The sequence below is a fragment of the Acipenser ruthenus genome, chromosome 6, assembly GCF_902713425.1.
Source record: "Acipenser ruthenus chromosome 6, fAciRut3.2 maternal haplotype, whole genome shotgun sequence".
Classification (NCBI taxonomy): Eukaryota; Metazoa; Chordata; class Actinopteri; order Acipenseriformes; family Acipenseridae; genus Acipenser; species Acipenser ruthenus.
Genome location: NC_081194.1, coordinates 16,114,088 through 16,139,398, shown reverse-complemented (window position 1 = coordinate 16,139,398; position 25,311 = coordinate 16,114,088). Strand labels below are relative to the sequence as shown.

At 38.2% G+C, this 25,311-nt stretch overlaps 1 protein-coding gene across 2 annotated transcripts in view; it reads right to left on the bottom strand.

The window, feature by feature from the left end:
* LOC117411332 (sodium/potassium-transporting ATPase subunit beta-1-interacting protein 2-like) overlaps positions 1 to 25,311 on the bottom strand; it is a 212,119-nt gene that overhangs the window by 55,713 nt on the left and 131,095 nt on the right. The window contains exon 4 of one of the 2 annotated variants that reach the window (XM_059025111.1): positions 9,101 to 9,301. The exons of the other annotated variant lie outside the window; for it this stretch is intronic. Coding sequence (XP_058881094.1) covers positions 9,101 to 9,301 — 201 coding nt within the window. The remainder of the gene's footprint in view (positions 1 to 9,100; positions 9,302 to 25,311) is intronic. 2 annotated transcript variants of the gene reach the window in all.

Genomic DNA, 25,311 nt, shown 5'->3' with positions numbered 1-25,311 from the left:
GTTTTAAGTTAAAAGTTATTTTACAGCAGCACAGTGAGCTCTCCCTCCTCCTCTACAGAGCACAGTATCTCTCCCACACACCACCTCTCCTGAAAGCCCCAGAGATCACTAACCAGGCTAAACTAGGTGAAATCCACCTTTAGTCTGCTGACCACCAGCACTCTGAACAGCCCGACCACATCAGCCATCCCTATTCCAGACAGCCTGCTCTTTCTACTCTTTAAAATGGCCAGTTTAGCCTGGCCTGTAATAAAATTAATTAAAACATACTTTTTCCTTTCTTTAAAACTATAAGGGGTTCCGAAAATAAAAAGCTGTTTGCTGAAAGCGACCCCCAGCCCCTGCAGCAGCTCCGTGAGTAGCTGAAACAGCAGCCGCAGTCTCTCACACTCACTACACGTGTGAACCACTGTCTCCTCCTGTCCACAGAAACTGCACACGGGGCTGATATTAGGGTCCACTCTGTGTAGGAACCTCTGCATTGCTAAAATACAGTGGAGAAGCCTCCACTGCAAGTCCCCAATTCTCTTGTCTAGTGGCGGCTTATACAGGACTTGCCACACCGGGGCCGTCTCCTCTTTCACAGAGAGACTATCCCTCCACTTGTCCACCATTCTTTTTAGGTTTTTATAAAAAAATATTTTTTACACTAAAAATATAAAACTCTTTGCTTTCTAAGCAGTGGAAGACTCTGTTATTAACTTTATGGATTTTTAACAGTTTGCCATACTCCTGCTGTTCCTCCTCTTCTTCCTCACCTACTTGGGGAGACACAAGCATCACTGGGAAGTCAGAGTCCTAATCTTAACCTTGTGCTTTTGCCATCTCCTCCATCAGGACTTCTCTGAGCCTCGGGGAGAGACCATCCACAACTTGATCTCACTTTGCCAGCCCAGCCTACCACCTAGTTCAGCAGCACTGAGCCAGTGAGAATTCCCAGGTGACATCAGATGGGCCAGTCTGGTCACCCCTACCCTTACAAGGCTGACACACAATGCCTCTGACTGGAGACACGGTGCTGGGAACAGAGAGTTAAAGAAAAGAGGTTCCTTCATCAGTTTCTGCCCTGTCAAATCCTCCTCATCTCTTTTTATTTTCAGAATCTTCCACACTTTAAAAATATATACAGGCAGATCAGAACTGTTCAGGGTGATGTGGTCAATTAAAAACAGATATTTTCCCCAGCCCCCAGCCCCCCCCCCCCCCCCCCGCCCACACACTTTGTTGAGGAAATAAATGGCCACTTTCCTCCAGTGAGCCTCCTCCCCGGTGTACAGGAGCCTCTGCACTGTCATCAGCCTGAAAGCTGCTACTCTGCTGGCAATGCTAAACAGTCTCTGCCCTCCTTCATCTCGAGGGAGGTACAGCACAGCTGGCTTCAGCCAGTGCTTCCCACCCCAAAAAAAACTCTATGAAAATCTTTCGGATTTCATTAATCAGGCCCTGGGGAGGGTCCAGGCACATGTGCCTGTGCCAAAGCATGGAGGCAGCCAGGTTATTAATTACAAGAACCCTGCCTCTAAAGGACAACTGAGACAGCAGCCCGCGCCAGCACTGAAGTCGTCCTCTCACCTTGTCCACGAGACCTTCCCAGTTCAATTCCATATGTTGTAGTGCCCAGAAAGACACCTAATATTTTTTTTAGCTCTGTTCTTTCCCACCTCAATGTCTGTGGCAGAACAGGAGGGCCACCTTCCTGCCAGCTACCTGACAAGAGCGTGCCACACTTTGCCCAGTTTAATATCCTGATGTCTCCAGGCCCAGTTCCTTCCATTAATATTGGAAAAACTCTGCTTGTAGACCATCAATCCCTAGGGCCTTCCTGCTGGCTGCCGAGGTCAGCTCCTGGAGAGTGATGTTCCCTTCCAGACTCCCCTTCTCTTCCTCGCTCAGGGTGGGTAGGCCCTGCAGCAGTAATTATCTGTCAGTTTGACTGCATGGCTCGCTGGAAAACAGTCCAGTATAAAACTGCACTGCCGCCTCTTTGATCTGCTCCTGCAACTCTCTCCCACAGGGTGTGTGCTGCTTGCTTTCTTTTTCTCCAGGCTAAAGAAGAAACTGGTGGGGGCATCCATGTCCCTTAGCTGGATAAATCTTGACTGCACCTGTGCCCCCCGCACCCTCTCCTCCAGCAGGCTGCCCTAGGCTTGTCTCTGCTCCCGCAAGGTCTCCTGGGTCCCTGTGCTCTGTTCAGATTGGCTTTCAATTTTAAGAATCTCTCTCTCCAGCTCTCTCACAGCTGCATTCAGTGACTTGGTTGCACCAGAGGTATACTGTTGACAAAAAACTTTAATTTGCACTACCCTCACCTCACAACACCAGCACACCCCGTGCTTTCGTGCACAGGACATGTGGGGATTGTTAAATATTGTTTTGTTTGTTTTGTTTGGTCTGCAAGCCAGCAGTGTTCCCCCCGATACCATTGATGGTAGAGGGTTGGTTTCTTTTGTTTATTAAATAAACACTGACATTTATTTGGGAAAAGTATCATTTGGGGCAGTTCATTTATTCACCACACCACTCGCACCTGTCACAAGCATAAACATTTATTAAGTTAAAAGTACCCCCCCCCCCCCCCCCCCACCTTAGCTCTTACTATTAAAAGTCTTACTTTAATAATCTCTCTTACTTCTAAAATATCTGCTCCTAAACCAGATCTAAAAAGCACAGCCACCCCAGCGCTGCTATTAGAGGCATGGGTCAACACATGCTGCCCTCCCCAGCGCTGTTATTAGAGGCATGGCTCAACACACACTGCCCTCTCACAAAACACTTAAACAAACCCACAAATTAAATTAAATAGCCAAACATTATATTTAAACTAAAGTAAAGCAAAAAGCAAACCACACTCCTACCCAACAGCTTCCTCAAACTCCTCACAGGCTCCAATGATCCCACAATCCTCCGAGAGAGACAGTGAGAGAGAGAGAGAAAGAGAGAGAGATAGAGACTGTGCCCTATGTAAGCTTAAGAACAATGCAAATTACTCAACACGCACAAATAATGATCCGTATTTATAATAATGAGTGTCTCAATGAGCGCATTGGCCTAATTAGCCGCCGGTAGTACAGAGAGCAGTAGTCAATGTATAACATTTGTGGAGCACGAAAATGCAAACCAAAAAAAATGTGTCACAGGAAGGGCAGCAAAGTCCTTAGTGCACAGAAAAGAAAATAAAACTTTTCTGAGAGCTGAAAGTCCTTACGGCTGAGGTCACTCAGCATGAAACGGACTTGTCTGGAAAAGCCACAACCAACATCAGCTATGCTACGGTCCTAGCACTCTGGAAAAGGTGGATTGGGCTTCCCTCCAGACATTCCAAACTGTGGTCTGAAAGGAACCAGAGGCTAACTAGTTCAGAGAACACAGCACTTTCACATGTGCAGGGATAGCGGTCCCTAGATTGACGCAGGGGTCTAGCTCATCCATCAATTCAGCTATTAGGTCTAGGATGACCTGCGGAGTGAGACAATAATGCTTTAGCACTGCATCCTCCGGCATCCCAAACAAAGTGAACCTGGGATTGAATATGAGGGGTCTTCTTCGTTTTGCCCTTCTCCTCCGAACATGTTCCTGCCTCTCCTCAACAGGAGCCAAGTGTCGCCGCATCAGGAAGTGTACCACAGCAGCTATCCTGAAGCCAATGACAGGTCTCTGCAGGTGTGTGCTTTTATACAGTTTGTAGTTACTTGCTTCTACCATGGTTTGCACCGTGTATAAGAAGAGGTGTAAAGTTTTTGGAGGGTCAGCAATTGCCTAAGTGCAAGGGAAAATCCTTACATCACATTATAATATTTGCGCCAACTAGTATACAGATCCCACCGAAATCCATGCTCTTTTCTTCATTTGAATGTATTTCAATATAATTAATGGATTAATGATGGCAAAGTGCAAATTTGATAGCAGGTGCAGAACGCCAGATGAACACCATTATTTACATACACCGCATTTTAGCAGCCGGTAAAATCAGACTTTATGGCGGCTAAATGCGATTTACAGCAGTATTATGGGGGTTTTGCCCCCGCACATCACTTTGCGCATATCCTTACATCTACCCCATAATCTTTTTATTTAAAAGTTATTTACAGTTGAATTTACAGCTCTGCAGAGTTACAGTATTCAGGCCTTTGTTAAACTTACAGTCTACTAAATTGGAGTACCAATTGGTTTACAAGCTGACAGGTTGTTAGACCCATATTATTTTAATACTGCCACTCCTCTCCCATTACCCGGCCTTCTGCCCCCAATTACTGGTAAGGCAATTTCAACTCAGTGGTCTAAATGTCAGGTTTGCCAGTAAACATCGTTGGCAGTAAACAATCTGAGACAATGGAATTGCAACTCGTAACTTGAAATGGAAACTATTTCACTTTACATTGAAATGGAAAACCAATATAAACATTACAAATGTCATTTCTTTCACAAATTTTGTACACTGTTGTGAAAAAAAAACTGTCAGGGTGGTGCTCCTTTTCTTCATAGTAACTAATACTGTTGCTGGGTAGCTAGTAGGGATCAAATAAGACAGAACACTAAATCATAATACAACTGCAGCTTGTCTATACATACAGTAAAGCGCCTCAGGTATTTATTAAAACACTTTTGTATCAGAACTGCATATAAATGTTTCTATTTCCACACTTTCAATTTCTAATTTTACAAAATGCTTGTAAAATTTTCAGGAGAACAATATACCTATTTTATTTTTTGACGACTACGGTTTGAAACTTGTTACCTGACTGTGCCATTCTGTCTATGTAAAGAGTAAAGTTCAGTATGTAAGTAAGCATAATATCCAAGCTTGACTGTCTAAGCAAAACTGCATGTATGAGGTGAAACAGTGACAATTATAGTGAAGGAAAGGTCAAATATGTATCCTTTAACTGTGAAGAATGCACTGCTTCACTGGGTATGCTAAAACATTGGGAGAATGCATTCAATCTAATACTACAGTATTATTGGACATAGTAACTTTCACAGACATCATCACATTGCATTAAATCATTGCAAGTGTGAGCAGTATTACTCCAGAGCACCTTAAACATTACTATATACGGTACAGTAGTTAAAATCCCTTGTATTGTACTGTTATACAAATTTTGGGTAAAAAAAAACATGTTATAATGGACCTGTATTTCATTTACATATGAATATAATTGTCATTAGTTTCAAAACCTATGAATAATTTGTTTCCCCATTTATATTGTAATTTTTTTTCAGGTTTTAATCTCTGGATTTTTTTTCCATTTCTTAATTGCATACACGCTTGTCAAAGCCTCCATTCTACTGTAACTGTAGCCATCTCCAATAGTATTGTGGTGCAACGCCTACTACACAATGGACCTGCTTGAATTCCAATATGCATACAGATGCCTCCATTGTTCTATAGATTAGACTTGACAACTCAAAAAAGAAACTTTATCAACTCCTGCAGTGTTATACCTTCAGTGGCAGATGAACTGAAAGATGGGCCCTGGTGCAGAAACTTATTGTGAGCTGCAATCTGCAAATCACAGAAATTAATCTTTTATTTATTTATTTATAATCAGAAAAACAGCATTAATTTACTTCATTTTATTTTGGTAACCCGTGAACAGCTTCCACCTAAACTACAAGATGAATCATGCACCCAGAATACAACTGCAAGAGACCGTGCTGAACAAAACTCTCCAAGAAGACAGCGGGAAACTGTTTTACAATATGGAGCGCCCACTAGACTAAAGCACAAGTGGTCTTTGAGAAAACATAAAACTGCCTAGTACCAGCCTCCATGCAAAGACAGTTGTGGGGCAGGTCAAAAAAAAAATGTTAGGGAACTCATTTTAATTCAACATTAAACACTTGATTACTGGCAGCTACAATGACACGAACACAAAGGTTGTAACATCTGAAAATAGAAATGTGAAGGATATTATCACTTAAATATTTTTTCAAAACTTTCGAACCCCTCTGAGTGCATGGGCCCCTGTGTAGTTGCACGGGCTATTCGATTACTTCGCCACTCTATACCTTAAACAAACCAATTAAACCCAGTGTATGCAAAACCCCAATTGTACATTTATCTCAAGAGCTGAAACTATTAGCTTCATCAATACATGATGAATCCCGGGACTGATTGTTCAACAACAATTAAAAAGAACCACATTGTACACCGTGTGTAAATTCTAATGAACAGTATTGTAATAAGTGATTTTGTAGAAACGTAATAAATTAATGGCAGGTTAGATTTTCCAAATCATATTTAGTGCTTTTCTGCACCAAAAACAAACAAATAAATATACAAATAAAAAAAAACAGATTAGGTGACCACTTGTATATGACTTGCATTTGTTTTTTTAAAGAAGCCTATTGAATTGGAATGTCTTTCTCTCTCTTGGTCTATTTATAAATACAATGGTTTGCTAATGTAGTAGCTAAACCAAATTTAATTTAGAAGAATATATATTCTACTTTTGGAATAATAAAGATGCATTACCATTTGACTGCCAACAGTAAACAGAAGTGTAGTAATACAATTGTAGTCAAAAGTGTACATACCCCAATGGAAATTTATAATTTCTAGAAATTTCTCAAAAAACAAAACTGCTAATTCAGAAGTATTCATAACCGGACAAGGAAAATGAAATTAATAGCTAGTTGAATTACTTTAATCAACAATAACCTCTTTTAAACGATTAGGATATTTGTCAATGACGCAAAACTGTTCCAGTTCATTCAAATTCCGAGGACTTATGTACAGCCTTCTTTAACTCATACCAAAGATTCTCAATCGGATTTAGATCGGGACTTTGACTAGGCGAACGCAATGAGAGCCGTAATTGTATGTATGGTACAGCTGTATTTTGTTTTACTATGTTTTTGTAAATAAGTTGAGAATTATTTTATTTTCCACATTTTTTCCCTTTGTATTAATATAATAAAGGTCAAGGAGGAAATTTGGTAGGATTTTGTGTTTTTGAGTGTGTGAGTTAAGTGTACTGTACCCATTACTTCTCACGTATAATACCTCAGGGGGATACCATTGTTGGTAGTAGCCCGGAGGGTAGAAAAGACAAAAAATAAATCTTGTATGCCTGGCCGGCATCTCAAAGACAATCTCTGACAGTCTCTGACACTCTCACAGTCATTTATGTCAGTAGTTCTATTTACACAAAAGCTACACAGCACAGCAAAGTAATTAGCATTTTCATTCAATTTATTTGTCCATTTACATGAATGTCAAGAAAACCTCCAAAACCATTTCAACGCCATCAAACTGAAGATCTGAAGATCTCTTTATTATGGGTTTATATATACAGTACTAATGCTATGTGTCATCAGGCTGATGTGATGAAGATACTTCAATTTACAATATAGTAAAGGTTCTATATTATACATATTATACATTTAAATACTGTATTCCTTTATTGCTGCAACCCCTTTACCAATCAGGAGATCTGATGACTGAACTAGCAGCTCATTTCCCCCGTTGATCCTAAGCAACAGATTTTACCAAGCTTCTAAAGCCTGGAGGTAACAGCCCAGGCTCAGAAGATACTGTCTAGACTCATCAGGCACCTGACCAGTACTCCACGATGAGGCAAACTAACCCCATTTTCTCCCTTACTTTGCAGGAGCACAAAGGCCAACACAGCACTCCTTGTGCGTCCCCTGTCCTGGTTGGGATTTGAGAGTGGCTCCTTACACATTCTGAGGCCCTGTCCACACTACATAACCAAATCTCGAGAATCATACTCAAAACCGTTTTAATTAATCCAGCTCAAAGCGTCCACACTGAAGTACCGTTTCATGTTTAGTCTGACTTAATGCGACCACACACTATTAGAATAGTTCAGTTACATTTCCCAGCAGTGCAATGAGCAGTGGAAATGGATACAATACTATCCCACCATGCACTGTATTTTATTTTAAAATAATGTGTTATCCTTCATATTAATAGAGGTGCATATTGCTAAAAAGAAATAAAACAAGTATTTTGGAAAAAGTAAATGCGAACACACACAAGTAGGGCTTGAAGTTTTTGAGTTTTATTTTTAATCAGGTGACCCTTTAAACACATGAAGCCGATTCTGTTTTTATTTTTCTGTTAATTACAAAACAGCCTTTGTTTTTACCTTCATATCTTGCCTGTGCCTAATTCAGGTCCCCTTAATTTTATTTCAAACAGAGCTGACAAATTACGTGAATTGTTCATCCCGATCCTACTTTTAACTCGCATTTCATTTTTGCAGTTGCCTAATTTAACGTTGTGCTTTTGTTATTTTCCTCACTAGTTTAACAGAGATGTCCTGACATTTTTTTTCTTTTTAACCATAAAAATGAATACCCATTGCGGAGTGTACACTGATAGCAAGTCCTTCAGGTGCCAGTATTTCGCCAAACATGCCACAATGCACTTTGGGATACTGGAGGATACACAAAAAATATAGTTCAGTATTACATCGTCCACACTTCTGACAAATCGCACTACCTGATGCGATCTAATTAGACCCGGACTCGAGACTACCCTGAGGTGGTCTTGAGTACGGTATTAAATGCTGCGTAATGTGGACGCAAACCATACTTTTAAGCCGGTTTAAAGGCATAGTGTGGACAGGGCCTATGATACCAAGGCCCGCCACTGCACATAACAGAAGCAATGCTGCAGGTAAAATGCTAAAAGCTAAGTGCATAATAAAAAGACTATATATATATATATTATATATATATATATATTTTTTTTGTTTTGTTTAAAATCAGTACTTTCAAGTACTTTAACTGTAATGGGTAAGTCTTTTGCAATACATTGGAAGACATCATGCTTTTACAGATTTAGAAAGGTACTTATTTAGTTTTCTTTTTGAAGAGGCCACTTAGATGTACAGTACAGTGGCTGTGTCACTTATTTCAATGGGGCTTGATACAAAGAATATGCAGCGTCTATTTATAGTATATTTTTTTCATGGTTATTTACAGCAGTTATACTCAATAATGTGACCTTCTCTTACTCATACATTGGCAGCAATATCAAGATGACTGAAATAGAGTCCAACATGTCTGGTCAATTGCTGTATAGATAACATTTAAAAAGAAAACAATAAAACTAGGCATGTTTACTTACTGCAAGGATAATTTGAAGTGTACTGTGAGCTACTTCTATATATTGGTACTCCAACAAGCATCCCGAGATACTAATGTAGCGATGGTCCTCTGGTGCCCAGTCAGGAGCTGGGGTCACTGGAGTCACCATGCACCCGGGTCCATTTTCCATCCACCAAGAACGATGCATGGACATGTTGAATGTCATAATTAGGTCTGTATCCTAAAATGAAAAAGATAAAAGACTTCATCATTTAATATCTTTGTAGAACAATATCTATTGTTCACCCACCATCCTGTTTGACTCATACGTGCCACAGCAATCATTTTTTAGTCAGCTATGCTGTGTCAAATATAAACAAAAGGAACACTGTAGTAGCAGGGAGAACGCAACTCCCAGTTTTAGCACTTTAAATGTTGTTTTGGTTATGGTCGTTCATTTATTGCAAGTGCGAGAGCAAGTCTGCATTAATTGCATAGACTGAAGTTGTTATTTACTTCTGGATATTTTTGTTTTTAAACCTACATTTGCAGCACAACCATAAAATCAGGTTGAGCTACACTCTTGAAGTCATGTTCATACAAATAGTTAGAAACCAATATACAGGTAAACATATTTTTAACAACACCATGTGACACATTTAGAGAACTGTCTTAAAGGAAAAGAATAACAGAATAAAGTGTGTGTGTGCCAAAGTGTTTGGTCTCCAACGTCCAGAAACTAGCGAAATATTAGGTCAAAGGTTAAGTAAATAACAACATGTTGCCCAGTACAGTGTGTTCACATATCCCACAAAACACAAAATCTGTATATCAATACATATAGGTGTAATATAACTAGGCTTGCTACTTCTCAATATTAAATCAGTAAAACTCGCTAAACGTCGAATTCCCAAAAAATGAGTTTGACTGAAATAAATTTATAGGACAAACGTCGGCAAAACCACTTGTTATTTTTTATTTTCATACCAAATATAACAATTTAGAAATCATCTATAGTTTGTTCAGTTTATACTTACTGTCTGTCCCGTCTCCGTTCCACTCTGAATGGCTAGGGGTCGCTGTCAATCATCTCAGTGATCTGTTAGTATAGTTTCACTGTCACTGTCATTTCACTCAGTTCTGACAGATCTCGTTGACTGAAGCAGTGCCAGAACGCTCTCATTCGTTTAAATGACTGTCAATCATCAAGACCTGTACCGACTGTGCATTTTCATTTGCCAGCTACAGCGCCTGTCATTCAAAGCGCCTACTTTTGAAATTAGCGGGTTAAGGTGTACGTATACTAGTTTGATTTGAAAATAGGGCGCAAGAGGAAAACACTATGCGGTAGATGTACTAAATTGTTGCGCCTGTCACAATAGTCGCAAATCAGTTGCAAACGACTCGGAAGTCTGGGGTGAAATGTACTAAACAAGCGCAGTGCTGCTAGCGACTTTTTAGGGAATGCTTTGCGAAACCAGTTTTTCTTTGTGGTTCAAATTCGCAAAAAGGGGGCGGAGATAGTGCAAATGAGGGTTCACAAATATTATAATGAGATGTACTAAAGCTGCCGACAATTGCGACACTTACAATTGCATCAATTTGTTCAGAACATTTGAAAGCACGTTTTAAACAGTCGCAGTTGTTGCTGGTATTTCCCAGTCCGCTTTTTCTCATGCATTGCCAGTGTGCTCAATGCATTTTTGATTACCTCATTTTCACAAAAGTCAGGGTGTACTTACAAGCCTTGAAAACAAATTTCTATGACATTTCTGGTTTTCCCAGCATGTTGGGAGCAATAGACTGCCACTAACCCTCCAGCTCATTCTGAGCATCTGTATAGGACCATGATCTATTGTGTGTTAATTGTCTAGGCTACTAATTAGGTCAAGTTAATAAAAATAATAATAATAATAATAATAATATAAATTTAAATTTAAAAAAACCTTAAAATCATTAAGTTTCAAGTTAAAATAATCTTTTATTCACATTGTACACCAATGTGTACAATGCAGCAGCATGATTTATTTTGTTACCAGTAGGCTGTAGTAAAAAGTGTGCTAGGTATTCATTTGGTTTTACTACTGTACTATACACTGTATAGGCCTACTGTACAGATTTATATTTTTACATAATGTGATGTGTAACCTACCCAAAACACATTAGTGTTATTTCAGTGCAATGATTTATATTTAAAATACATCGAGAACTATGAATGTATGTGTGCGATTTTATTGTATTGTTTTTAAACCAGACACCTCCTTATGTCGGACAAACATGTCCGGTTTAGCGAGGGGCTACTGTATGATTTTGAAAAGCTTCCTGGGGGGTGAAGGTTGGGGCCCCACTATATAATCTGATGGGATTAAACTGCCTTTCACTTTTTATATATATAACAATATTAAAATAAGTAAAATAAATACGGAACAGAATGCATTGTATAGACAAGGTTTACATTTAACAAAAACAATCTTATTTTGATTCTTGCACCCTTGCATGTATAGATGTTATCCTTCGGGCACCCTCTGCTGCAGCAAACCACAACTCAGCTCCCGCTATTAATGTTGCACGATTCTCGCAATGTATGCTAGAGATCTCGCTAAGAAGATGCAACAAATATTTAAATTAGTATGTTGCGGCTCTTATCATTAACACATTTTCTCTTAGTACATACGACAAAATGTATACTTTGCGAATTGCCGCAACGAAAATGCAAATTGCGGTATGTTTGTGCTGCGACTGGCCCATCTTAGTACATCTACCCCTTAATGAGTATTGCGCACAATCCCCTCACTGATCTCTCTGTGGCTCCAGCTGTGCTGAAGAATAAGTGCACATTAGTTCTGTTCAACTATCTAATGTTTTCTTGCATGCTGAACGTGATAAAGGGGCTTCGCTAAATGGGACGTTTCTCAATGATATAAAAAGTATGTTTTTTGTTTTTGTTTTTTTTAAGCATTTCGATTTCACCCATTCTCTGCTTGAATTGAAAAATAGAAAAAAAAACAGTAAATTCTTTCTAAAATAAACTTTGATATTAATCGTCGATTTAGCAAAAAAATAAAAATCAAATAGTAGCAAGCCTAAATATAACTAAGAGTTAACCATAAGAACATAAGAAAGTTTACAAACAAGAGGAGGCCATTCAGCCCATATGGCTCGTTTGGTTGTTAGTAGCTTATTGATCCCAGAATCTCATCAAGCAACTTCTTGAAGGATCCCAGGGTGTCAGCTTCAACTACATTACTGGGGAGCTGGTTCCAGACCCTCACAATTCTGGATGGGGGAGTGTATAAAGCAATAACGTGACTCATAGATAGATTTCCTGGTGCCTCAGCTAGCTCTGAACCTAGATTTTACATGCAATGGTATTACTTATGTACTGCAAACCACATACAGCAGGCCACAACAGTAAACCTTGAAACACCCACTGCAAGTAAATCTATATTAAAAAAAAAAAAAAAAATAACACTTGCCTGAAGCACCCACTCAGAATGCTTAATTACTAATGCAGATAGGTTTGTCACGGACAGCACACACATATCAAGTAACTGTTACCATTGCCAAATGAATCACACTAAAGCTGAATCCTCTTGAGCCTAGTTTCTCAGACCTGGTATCACCTGCACAATGTGCTTCTTATCCAACTACACTGAGGGTAGCTGTCTTAAAGAAATAATAATAACAATAATAATAATAATAATAATAATAAATAATAATAATACTACATCCAGTTGCTCTTCATTCCAAAAAAACAAAACAAACAAAAAAAACAATATTTTGGCACACTGCTGCACTTGAGATGCCTTGCTCAATAAACTATTTAGCAAATGGAGAGATGATACTATTTTCATGGATTCCAATATGTTTATTACGCAGTCCTCTGTCCCAACAATTGATCGAGTGTAGTGTAGATTATTAAGACTCGTTTCTAATTCACTATTTTTTTTATTTTGTATGCAATTGACAAATAGCTCCCTTTCTTGTCTTGTCTGCGCAGGCACAAAGACGAATACCCTGCTGATTCCTAATAAATCACTTCCAAATATCAATTATGTTTGGTGGCATTCCATCTTTAATTAGAGATTATGTATGGATGTGACTATGCACCAGCTTTCAGTTAGCTACCTTTTAATAAATAAAAAGTAATAACCTTGCTTACTGCCAACTCTGTCTGTTCAGTCACTCAGTTATTACTGGAATGTAATGAAACCCTGTTGCGTAAAAAACATAATCCATCAAACACTATTAACTTGTCCATCAAATTATAGAACTAGACTGCAAATATCATCTGAAAAACAATGGTAAAATGTAACAGACAAAAAGCTGCACCTAATAAAGGAGTTTGTTGCAACCCTATTTAACAAACTGTGAATAACACTAAAGCAAGTATTAGGACTTTCCGTGTTTGAACCAGTTTGGCCAAGCTAAGTGCAATTTAATGAACGTTACCCGAATGCCAGGGAAACTACCAACAGACTTGGGTAACTTAATATAATTATTTTAAAATCCAAGTTCTGTATAAATATCAGCTAGGTGCGGTGCACCTGAGCTCAGTCTCATACACTATAGTATGGGTTATTTCCCCTATTTCATTCCACTATCACCATTAATATATAGCTAAATGATCACGTTAATCACCTCACGTTTCTTATCCTAATTATTTAGCTAGTAAAAGTACAGGATTTATAAACAATACACCCTTTCGCATACATTGAGTATCACGGCAGCAACCTGTTTTATTTTTACTCACTTCTGCAGGCTGTGAGAAAATGAAATGCCCTGGCTCCGATTTAAAATAAACAAAAATAAAAAACATACATTCAATCCAGCAACATATAACAGTAAGATTATAGAGAAAACTTATTTATTTTTCAAAACTTCAAATCTTTTCTATTCTTTAACTCTGTTCTTGTTTTACTTTGCCAGATTCACTCTCAATATTTGCTCATTCCTTCCTATTCACTGCACAGTGTATTTTTGTAACTACTCAGCAATGCAACTTGGTATCCATATACAACAGCTTCTACATTTCACAGTACCTAACATTTACAAAAATACAGATTCACATTTTTTTCAGTCCTTTTGTTTACTCATAGTCCAGAACAGAACATCTTCTTCACTCACAGTCCAACACAAAATTTCTTCTTTAAAGTCCAAGACGAAATAGCTCTCCTTGCAAAGTATAAAAAAAAAAAACATAAAATGTCCCGAAAGAAAATGGTTGATATATTTACGTGTACGTAGTCTTCAGAGGTGCTGTGAGCGGTTTGAAGGTGACTCAGCAGGCGAACCAAGGGATGGCAGGTCTCAGCAACTGGTAAGTAGTGAAAACGAGTCCCACCCCCCCTCTAAGTCAATCCCTCTTGCAAAGCGAAACTACCTTTGAAAACGATCTGGAACAACTTGACTCCCTCTGATTATAGCAATTAGATTCTGGCATGCACCTTCAGTCTCATCCATGCTTTCTGTGATCAGGGCCGGATTAACGCATAGGCAAACTAGGCACCTGCCTAGGGCCCCAAGCTAAAAAAAACAGATACGGAATTGCACGCAAACTGGAATAACTTCACTCACTGACATTTCACCCGAGGCAGTTGTAATGATCCCCTCCTAGTGGCTGATGGGTATATAAAGCTACCTTCAGCGTAGGACACGTACTTTCCTCTCGACTGGAGAGGTTGCTCTTTAGTAGACTGGTAAGGTGTTTGTCTTTTAACCACATGGTTGCAGGTTCCCGACCAGGTCCTGCCATTCCATGCAGTTCAATGGAGTGAAAAACCCAAGCGTCACACAGTATATCTCTCACTTGTCTTTACACACAATCAAACTGGCTTACCCGGAACTTACTGTCTTGCTCACTTTCGCGCGGCGACGCAAGTAAATTCCAGGTCAGTAAGTCTGATTTAATACAGCAAATATGATGTGTCTTTATTGGGCAGCAAAGCATAAACACAAGACATGAGAAGAAGATGAATGAAAACGGCAAAGGGGGGCATTCGAAATATGTTTACAAATCTGTGCTGAAAGCCCCGAACCGCCGAAAACATCCCCGACCCTAGAGAAAGAGCATTATCTTTAACGAAGCGGGTCAAAAAACACCTCCGATCAACAGTAAAGCAAGGAAAGCTCACTGCCTTTGCTGTATTGGTAATTGAGTAAGAAGTAAGCCATGTTAAATTGCATTTGGCTTAAGGTTGCCAACTGTCCATTAAGGCCAGTCAGTAAAAAAAAGTCACATTTTAACATTCTAAAATGCTTCAAAACACTTCTTCAACAAGCTTCTATACAATATGTAATGGGCGAGAAATTAGTTTAACCCTTTATCCACCGTAGGTCTGATACAACCAAAGAAAATTTCATTTTAGCAAGAAGAATGACAGTAAAGGGCTATTCACACTGTAGCGTTTATTTGTTGCGTTTTCTAGGGTAAAAAATTTATCCTGTGGAATTGAATGCTACCTTTCATACTTGAGTGTAATCGCTGCAAACAAAATGCAAAGTTCGCTGTGAAAAAAATCAAAACAGGTTCGATTTTTGGACGAAAAACGCAGCGATCACCACCCCGTGCTGCTAAATTTGGATATAATCTGAAGGCAATATGAATCGGGTGCAAGCTGCCACATGGTTATTGCGCCAAAGAAAAAGAGAAAGGAAGAGATCAATGTAGATTCACCCTATAAACGAGCAAACGTGTATGTATGTGTATAGCATATCCTACAAATGATGTTGTATTTATTTACATAGTTATGAAATTCAAGAGGTTATCATATCACATATGAGCCCGGGGTGCCAATAAAAAGCATGAGAGAGCGATTGGGAGACTGTGCGAGTCAGATCGGCCACTGTATTGTTGTTGTGGTTTGTATTGTTTATCGAGATATTTCTTGTGCTGCTTATCATAAAGAACACTGCACTACTATAATCAGACGTTTACCTGTCTTGCCTGTGATATTTGGCGAGCAAGTCTGAACACCAAAATAGCAGTGAAATGTCGTGGCTTAAACGCAGCAAATAAACGTTGTAGTGTGCTTTGCCCTTAACCCCAAATATGACATCTGAGCCCAAGTGACCTTGCCGCTACATTCCCATCAATAACAATTTAATAATAAACAAGCATTATAAAGCAGCACTCATAATTACATTGTAAAACAACTATATTACTAGGTAATGCATGCAGTCGACAAATGTCTCTTTCAGTGCATAATGGGGTTTTCTGTTTTGAAAAGGAATACTGACTTAATTGTTAGTTGATCTATTAAGACAGTTTTCTCATCAAGGCAATACTCCCTGTGGCAATTAAGCTATTTTCTCTCCAGGCCTGCTTAGTGTCATTCATCTTAAGTATGTTTCTGATTCTGTTTATGAATAAACTAAAGCACATCATTAAAAGGTCAATAATTCCAGAATTTGCAGTCATGTTATGTTGTTGAATTAAACATTACATCAGCTGAAAACTTGTGTCCAGATTAATAGATACTAGTGCATGAATATAAAATGAATCAAATAACCTGAGCTTCTAACAGCGAGGACATATCCAGCACACTAGCCTATTACCCAATCCTGCTTGCATATATTCTCCATTTCAAACAAAACTGTGCGACTTTCAATGTTTTTTACAAAGGGCTACATGAGATGGATGTTTTTCTCACCCTCTACAAATACCTCGTAGTTGTTCAATGATCTGCCAAACTGTTGTCATCCTCTCGCTACATTTTTCGGTTTTAACAAGGGAACTTTTATTTCCTGTAGCTTTTACATTTATTTTTGTTTTTCTTAGACCATTTCATTGATGGACGATCAAATGTTTCATTCATTTTAATGGCTGTTTTTTGTATTATTATCTTACCATTTAAAATTGAGAGTTAGCTGTAATAAAAGAAGGCATAATTCAATCTGTTTTAAAAGGGACAGTTTATTAAAGCACGCATACAGTCATAACTCTACTTGCACCTTTGCATTCTAATGAGAAACATACCTCCTCCAAGTTTAACTCACCCACTTTATTACATCTCATGCAAACCTTAACGTTGCAGTGCCTAAAATGGTTTAAAAACAGTTGAGACATATGTTAATACATAATGCAGATTCCTATTTGTATTACTATCAGTGCCTAAATGCTTTCATGGGGTAGAAGTTGTTTAAAAATGCATAAATTATACATGCTAAACATGCCAGTTCCTTTTATAGTAATTTGTTAGGTACTTAAAACTAAAATGCTACCCTGAAACTAATAGCTCCACTGGAAGCCAGATTCTAGAATATTACCAGGTGTTTACTGTTATCTCTAATGTGCTTCTATTCCCAATCCAACCCCATGGCAACAAAAAAAACAGAAGTCATGGGCTGTGCTTGTTTTAATGAACGTCCTTTTTGGTTTGTCAAGTGTAACACCCATTCCTCACAGGAATTTGATAAATTCTGTATTTTGAAAAAAGGAATGACTGCATCGTTGGAATGAGTGGAAGGGATCCATAGAGAATGTCCTTAAATTGTTTCAGACAGATGCAAATGCAACTGAGCAAGGAAGTAATGGAACAAATGAAGAAACAAAAAACATGTCATTTTTACAGTCTGCAAACCACGATCAGTCGTACCCTATTTCTGCAACATCGCCTCACTCCTGTCAGCAGTTGCAGTGGATGGATTCCTCTAGACACTGACCTAATGACATCTGGCACTTGTGGTGATTTTTAATCTGGTTGCTCAGCTGTGCATTTTGCACTCCTGTTGAGATACTGCTTTTCAAGGTTAAAACTAATATTTAACGCAATTGGTTTAGCTTCGACAAGGGGCTGTTAAATCAGCCAAAATTTAGATTACTGTTTCCACATGGCTGCTCATTTTCATAATAATTTACACACCAGAACACCACACATTTGATGAGCAGACAGACAGGTTAGAAAGGGAACATTTCATTTCCTTTCCATTTTATTATTATTTTGATGTATTTATTTATTTATTTATTTATTTATTTATTGTGTACATTTGCAGCCATTTTTAAAAATGTATTTACAGTTTTCATTATGGATTTTTACTTGAAATGCAATAAGCCTTATTAATTCAAATGTAATTCCATATCATTTTCTATTGCGTGTACAATCATATAACTGGATATTTCTCCAACCTGCTGACCCGCTATGCCCCTGCCCGCAAGCTGAGGTCCTCTGACCCAAGCAAAAGTGCGGCACACTTGGAGAGCTCTCTTTTAGCTTCATGGCCCCGACTCTGGAACTCTCTCCCAGCTTTAGTGCATGTAGCTCCCACAATCGCTCGCTTCAAATCAACTCTCAAGACCCACTTGTTCTCTCTTGCTTTCAATGCTCTCTAAGCCTGGTATCTGTTATTAGCTTTTGTCTAAATTGCTATTTCAGGTTTTTCACTCCATCTTATTCGTATGATTCTGCTTGACAAATGCATCCACAATGTTTAGAATTCACATCCTAGCCTTTTATTTAATGTATTATGCCTTTAATGTGTTTGTATTGTTTTTTTACTGTTGTATTTAATGTACTATGTCCTGTATTTCACTGTATTTAATGTATTATGCACTGTTCCTCACTATCTTGTAAAGAACTTTCTGATGCTGGTCCACTATGAAAGGCGCTATATAAAATAAATATTGATTGATTGATTGATTGATATATTTAATTAATATGAAGCAATCGTCAGTATCTGCTATATTTCATTCCAATCTAATATAAATCCTGGTGTTAATGTTTAAAACATAACCAACATTGTTTGATACTGTGTGGAACAAAGCTCACTGAATAACCTTTTAAAACACAATTATTAGGTAGGTCACTACTGTCAATAAATCAATTGGCTTACCCATAACTGAAACTTTACGGTCAATCGTTGAAAGATACTGAAAGAAAAGAGATTGTTTTCTTTTACATTCTGCACATTAATAGGCCTGGCTAAACGGTAGGTCCCCTTGCCAATTTGGTGGTGGGTCCTGTCAGAATGTTTAACACAGTAAGAGTAAGTGGAAAATCCAGCCTATTATCTCCCCACAGCCTGTGTGCTGGTACAAGACTGACTGACCCCTGTGGAGTTAATGAGGTTCTGTATACCGGTCTGTAATGGCTCTCATAAGAGAGACCTGGTTCTTTTGGTTTTGTTAGCACCCAACCTCCATCTGTGTATTGAGTTGCCTCATCTTACCCTGTCTATAGGAACCGCTAGTGCCTCTTGGAAACCTGGCAACACATGGACATGCTTAAGTTGAGTTTTTATTTCAAAGTGCAGTTGCCAACTGGAGAACAGTAAGCACCAACAGATTTTAACACTCGATAAACTTTTACCTGAAGATGTTGATTCTTTCTGGGAGAGAGAAAAATAAATAGATCGGATATATTCAACAGTGTGACGCTACATAAGGGAATGTGAATATCGCTGTAATATATATTAGCAACAAATCATACTTGCCAACATTTGGAAACTGTTCAGCGGGACGCTCATCTCCGGGGGGTGGGGGGGTTGGGAAGGTCATACGCATCATATACATGGGAGGAGTCATACGCAAAAAATACTCATTATCAATATAATAGACGTATCCCCCACCCCTCCCCCCAATTCAACAAGACACGACCATGACAGTAAAAATTGACATAATGAAGCGTTCTTACCTTTATATAAGTTAGTGATCAGCATCAAATATCGGGACTTTCTTTCCATGCATCGGGACGCATTTGCTAGGAAATCGGGACTGTCCCGACCATATAGGGACTGTTGGCATGTATGACAAATACGTAATTTAAGAGTGCTACATATTTAACATTATTTTGCATTTCAGGAGGTGTTCTTGTTTTGGGAAGCACTACTGTATGGACAGGTTTACGAGTGATTTTCCAAATGTTAAAGCATGAGTTTCAGTCATGGAAAAAATTGAGCTCCCTGCTGCGATGGTGCACATCAATCACATGATGTACATGAAAAATGTTGCTTATACAGTATTATTATTTAGTATTATGTGCTTTGTTGTTTCATTTATTTTTACATACAGTACTTTATATAATTAGGACAGAAAACGAACAGGAGACTGGTTATCAACATGCATGTATTTCAATTACAAATTTGAGAAGAAACATTACATTCATTAGTTAAAAACTAAAGAGTTAACGTCTTTGCTAAACCGTGGTAAATACGTGTAGTTCAATACCAACCAAGATAGCTATTGTAAGAAAGAGAGACCATACAGTATATGTAGGCTACTGTAGATCAGCATGATTTTAAAAATGGTAAATTCCTGTAGTGCAACAACCATGTAAGACATAACGAGCAATCATATCTACCATGGCATATGTTTTCATTTCTGTATTTGTCCTATCAAGAGGATTTGACAGGGTCCTTTTTTAACATAATACAAATCTTATCCCTTAGTAATACTATATTTTACTGCAAGGAATACAATTGTCACGTTTACAAAGAATATGGCATTTATGTTAATGTGTTGTGTGCAAACAACATGAGAGATTTTTTTTAATTCCCAACACAAGTATACAACACAATTCCTTACTAAAAAAAAAACTTTCGTCTGGCTATTTATTTGTGGTTCATTTTCTTCACCCTATCCCAATTTAAAAACCACAACCCTAAACCTAATTTTTTTTTTAAATAAACACAATTGTATGTGCAAATAAATAAATAAATAATAATGTGTAACAATAAATGTTAATGCTTAAGACATGCAGACAAATCAAGGTACTGTATATACTATTCATTTTTTTAACTCTCAGTGTAGGCCTACGTTTTGCCATGTCTAAACTGTAGTAAAGTTACAGCTATACTAATATTAAAATGTAAAAATACGACCTTGTCATACCAATATGATGGATGCAGCATGTCATCAGATTATATTGCTGAAACATTTTAATTTTGATTAAAGACTGACATTTTGATGTGTAAAATCATTTAATATATAAATAAATCTCCGTGATCACACATAAACTACATCAGATTGACATTGATGTTATAGAAACATAAAAAGAGGTTTAAAACAGTTTACCATAGAAACAGTCGTCGATCACACATTTTAAAGTTCATACAAAAAGACAGTGGCACGAACACATATACAGTCTAGTAAATAAAACAGCCAGATAAAAATAAAAAGCCATGCAATGAACCTCCCCTTTAATCAAACTGTAGCCCCGCCTTACTTTTGTCTACTTTTGCCTTACTGCGCTTGCGCGATCAACTTATTTCCTGGTCAACTTATTTCCTACGACACCGGCGTTAACTGAAAGCTGCAATAAGTGTGCAGTACACGAGAGATCTTGTGCATTGCAACTGATTTCGCCAATATTACCCATGTTTGAAGTGTTATCATGGACAATTGCAAGTACTTTGCCATGTAGATGCCATGTTTCTATGACATTTTAACAAATCCGGCAAGTACATCCAACATGTGCCGCTCCTCTATTTCGGTTGTTGCCAAGACTGCTGTTTTAAACTCCCAATCATCAGTTATGTTGTGAACCATGAATGAAATGTAGGAATCTTATGCTCTTGATGTCCAGCAGTCAGTTGCTAAGCTTACATGCAGCTTTAGTCAGTGCATCTTGCAAGTTAGCCTTCACAGTATCATAAAGACGATGTATTCTACACATCACAGAGGGACGGGAAGGCAGTTTGTAGTCAGGCTCAATAAAAGACAGAAGACGACTAAACCCTTGTCCTTCCACAACTCAAACTGGTAAACAGTCTATCATCTCTGCTACTAGATCAGATATTTGATCTGCTCTTACTGGATCACAAAAGCGATGGCGTGCAAATTGTGTTATCCTAGGCTGAGAGCTTGGCCTGAGTCTTCATCTAGGTGGTAGTGAGGATGTTTCAACCGGAGATGCTTGAGCATTACACCCGTGGAGGCGCCGCGATAACTTAGCAAGTTTGAACAAACTGTGCATTTTACAGTATTGTCCTCAACTTTTTCCAAACAGGACATCTCTTTTAAATTTTTGAATTAGACATTTTGTACTTGCTTCTACCTCTACCGACTTACACGCTGCGTTCTATCAGTCTTCTCTGACTGGCTAAAGATTAATCATGCAGTGGACTGGAGGAGGGCTGGGGCAAGCCTTCCAGCCTTAATCCCAAACTAAAGGCCTCAATACAAAGGAAAATGCACTGTGCATGCATGTACTCAGGCACTCAATTGTACTCAATTTTGTTAGAGAGCAATAAGGAAACACAGGGGCTGTGACTGCTGGTCAGCAAATGCCAAGATCTGCCAGAATTTATCAAAAAAGCTCTCAAGGTCAACATCGTATCCCCTTCTTTTGCATAGAGGAAAACAGCTGAGATTCTGTGAATATCAAGTACTCATTAGCCAAATATCAAAAACAACTGCGCACAAGGTAATCAAAGAGGATTGGAAGCTGAAATTCTTCAAATCATCAGTGTTGTAATATCACCCAAAAGCCAATCCGACTAGAAAAAGATAAAAGCCTTCTTGAAGAGCACAGAGGCAGGGATATAAATTAAATTCCCTAATGAGAGCCCTTTGCAAAGTTCAGAACGAAGCACAAACATCTGCAGAAATGCAGTGTTAAGGGAGAAGAAATGATATGTGCCAAGAGACTCATAAGTATCAAAACAGTTAAATCCACCTAGTAGTGGTTGCAAATCCTCTTTAGGCATTTAAAAATACCAAAGGGTATAGTAATCATCTGTAAACCCATCATGCTTAAAGACAATTACACTCCCATGTTCTCTTGCATTTACTGTAATGGCTTAGTTCCAGACAGTTTTTCAGTGGGGACATTGTCGTCAGCTGTTAGATCATGGTTTATGAAATAAAGGATCACTGGATGTCAAAATGTTTCGGTATACATTGTTTTGGTTTTTTTTACACTTAAATCCGCCTTGAAAACAATACCAATTTTTTTTACAGTTAATGACTTAATTTAAGGATTTTAAACAACAGATGATGTTATTAAGGGTGACAGAATTATAAATACTAAAAGTAAACACACACTTTGGCACACAAAACTATATGCCCTTTCTAAAAATTATTTCACACAAGTTTCAAGTAGAAGTCTTTATCAATGTCTTCAATGAAGGGGAAGTAAATGGGTTTCTAAGCTGCTCAGTTTCTGCACATTGCAGCACAGGCATCATCAGAGAGATTACCAGCCTTTATCTCAGCACACAAACCAAACCTTGGCTGTCTTGAAGCCCCTTGGCTACTGGATCAGTGCTTCCATCAAACCATACAAATCTAAAATGGCGGTACCAGCTCAAGGGATAATCTGAGCTTCTGGCAGGGCTTGTTTGTTCATGAAAAAAGGCATTTTCAACACATATTGATGTTAAGGCTCAAATACTTTTTGGTACATCTAGTCCAGAAATTGTTAATACTGTACAATAAAGACAGTATACTGTACATACACCTTATCAAAAGAACAATGCATGGTATTTTCTTTTTTTTTAAATGCCAGTCTGGCTTATTTTTTTAAATTAAAATGATATTGTAGATTCTATGTCAGTGCCCTAATTAAATACAGAACCCAACAGGAAATTATCATATAATTATTATAATTACAAAATGTATACATAAACGATTTGCTGAGATGCAACCCCTTGTTTGCAGGGAATCGTGTAGCCATTCACAGAGTTTGGTGAAGTAAAAAACCCTAAATATAGATACAGTTGATGCTTTGTTTAAGATTACGGTGGCCTGTATCTTGTATTCAGTCATCTCTAGTATTCTATTAAGTCTAGAAGCAGCTACTTTGTTATGGGAAATATAAAACAAACAGAGTCACAGAGTGGGGCGATCTTGTGTTTAATGGTACAAAAAAAAGCTTTACAGAAAATGTACTGTTGCATACTGTAGCATTTAAGAATATCTTGCGGATATCTTGGCATATACAGTATTGGTTTACTTTTATGTTTTTAGTCAGGGGCGAATGAAAAGCATTTCTCCTTTTAAACTTGTCAACCATGGTAACATCAGTCATTTAATTTTGTTGTGGTGTGTTGAAATGTGGATTGCTTGATAGATATTTCTTTACAAGCACCATGTATCCCCTTTCCTAGATCAAGAAATCAGATTATTTAGTTGGTTTAAAAGCACAGCTTTGTCATTTATGACAGCTACAGGCTTTATATTAAAACAATAAAGTATTTGTTCTCAGCCTTCTATTTTTAAAAGAATAAGGGAGATAAATAATAATAGGTGAGATCAATACAATTGTATATTAAAAGAATAATGCACGACAGGGCATCATTTCATATGTTTAAAAGTTATTTTAATTAGACAAATGTTGACATAGCATTCTGCCTCCTGTTTTCCATTTACAGCTGTAGTAAAGTATTAACTATGACGTTCTAACAGATATACTAAAGTGTTATTTCTGTTTAAAATGAGTTAATAACAATAGGACTTCTCAAGTTTTTTTATATATGCCGTGAACACATTGTTGGCTGAGCTGAACTCTGCATTTGACAGTATATTAATGTTACGGCTCAGGGTAAGTTTATTTAAGTGTCTGTTTGAGCCCCACGTAACTGCTTATGCCATATGGCAGAGTCCTGTGCGGGTCTGATTTTTACGACCTGCTTCCGACCCGGACCCGCTACTACAGAACCCAACCTGAACCCGCAACCCACTGCAGCACCCTCTTCTTACCCGACCTGCTTTAATGAGACCTGCAACCCAACCCGAACCTGCAAGTGTTTGTCCTTTACCTAGTGCCTGCGTCAACTGACTCTCTCAAGCTCTCACAGTCACACACAGACAACTCTACCATTCTCCACAGATTGAGTTTATACACTAGGCTATACGGCGTGGTAGCTTTCTCTAGTGGTCTGGATATATTTTAACATTGTAACATTAGCTATCTCTACTTACTTTACTATTCCTTTCATGACACCAGTTGAAAGGGAAATACACCTGTGCTTGATACTATTATCCACTACATGAAATAAACCCTGTGCTATATTTTGTTTCACCTCATCCACAGGCATTTTTAATATCACCAAGCAGACATGATAAAAGGATCTTGTGACATATCAAACAAGCAGCAATACAAACCGAGAACATTGCTTAGTCAACTGACTCCTCCGTAATCGCCTCCTGCTTTGGTGCAAGAAATACATTTACCTTCTAATATGTTATTTTTTTGACCCGCACCCGAACTGCAAACCGCAAAAAAGTTCACATTCCTACCCGAACCCGACTCACTTTTGCAGGTCACCCTCGGGTACCCAACCCAATGTAGGACTCTAGCATATGGCTCTCAG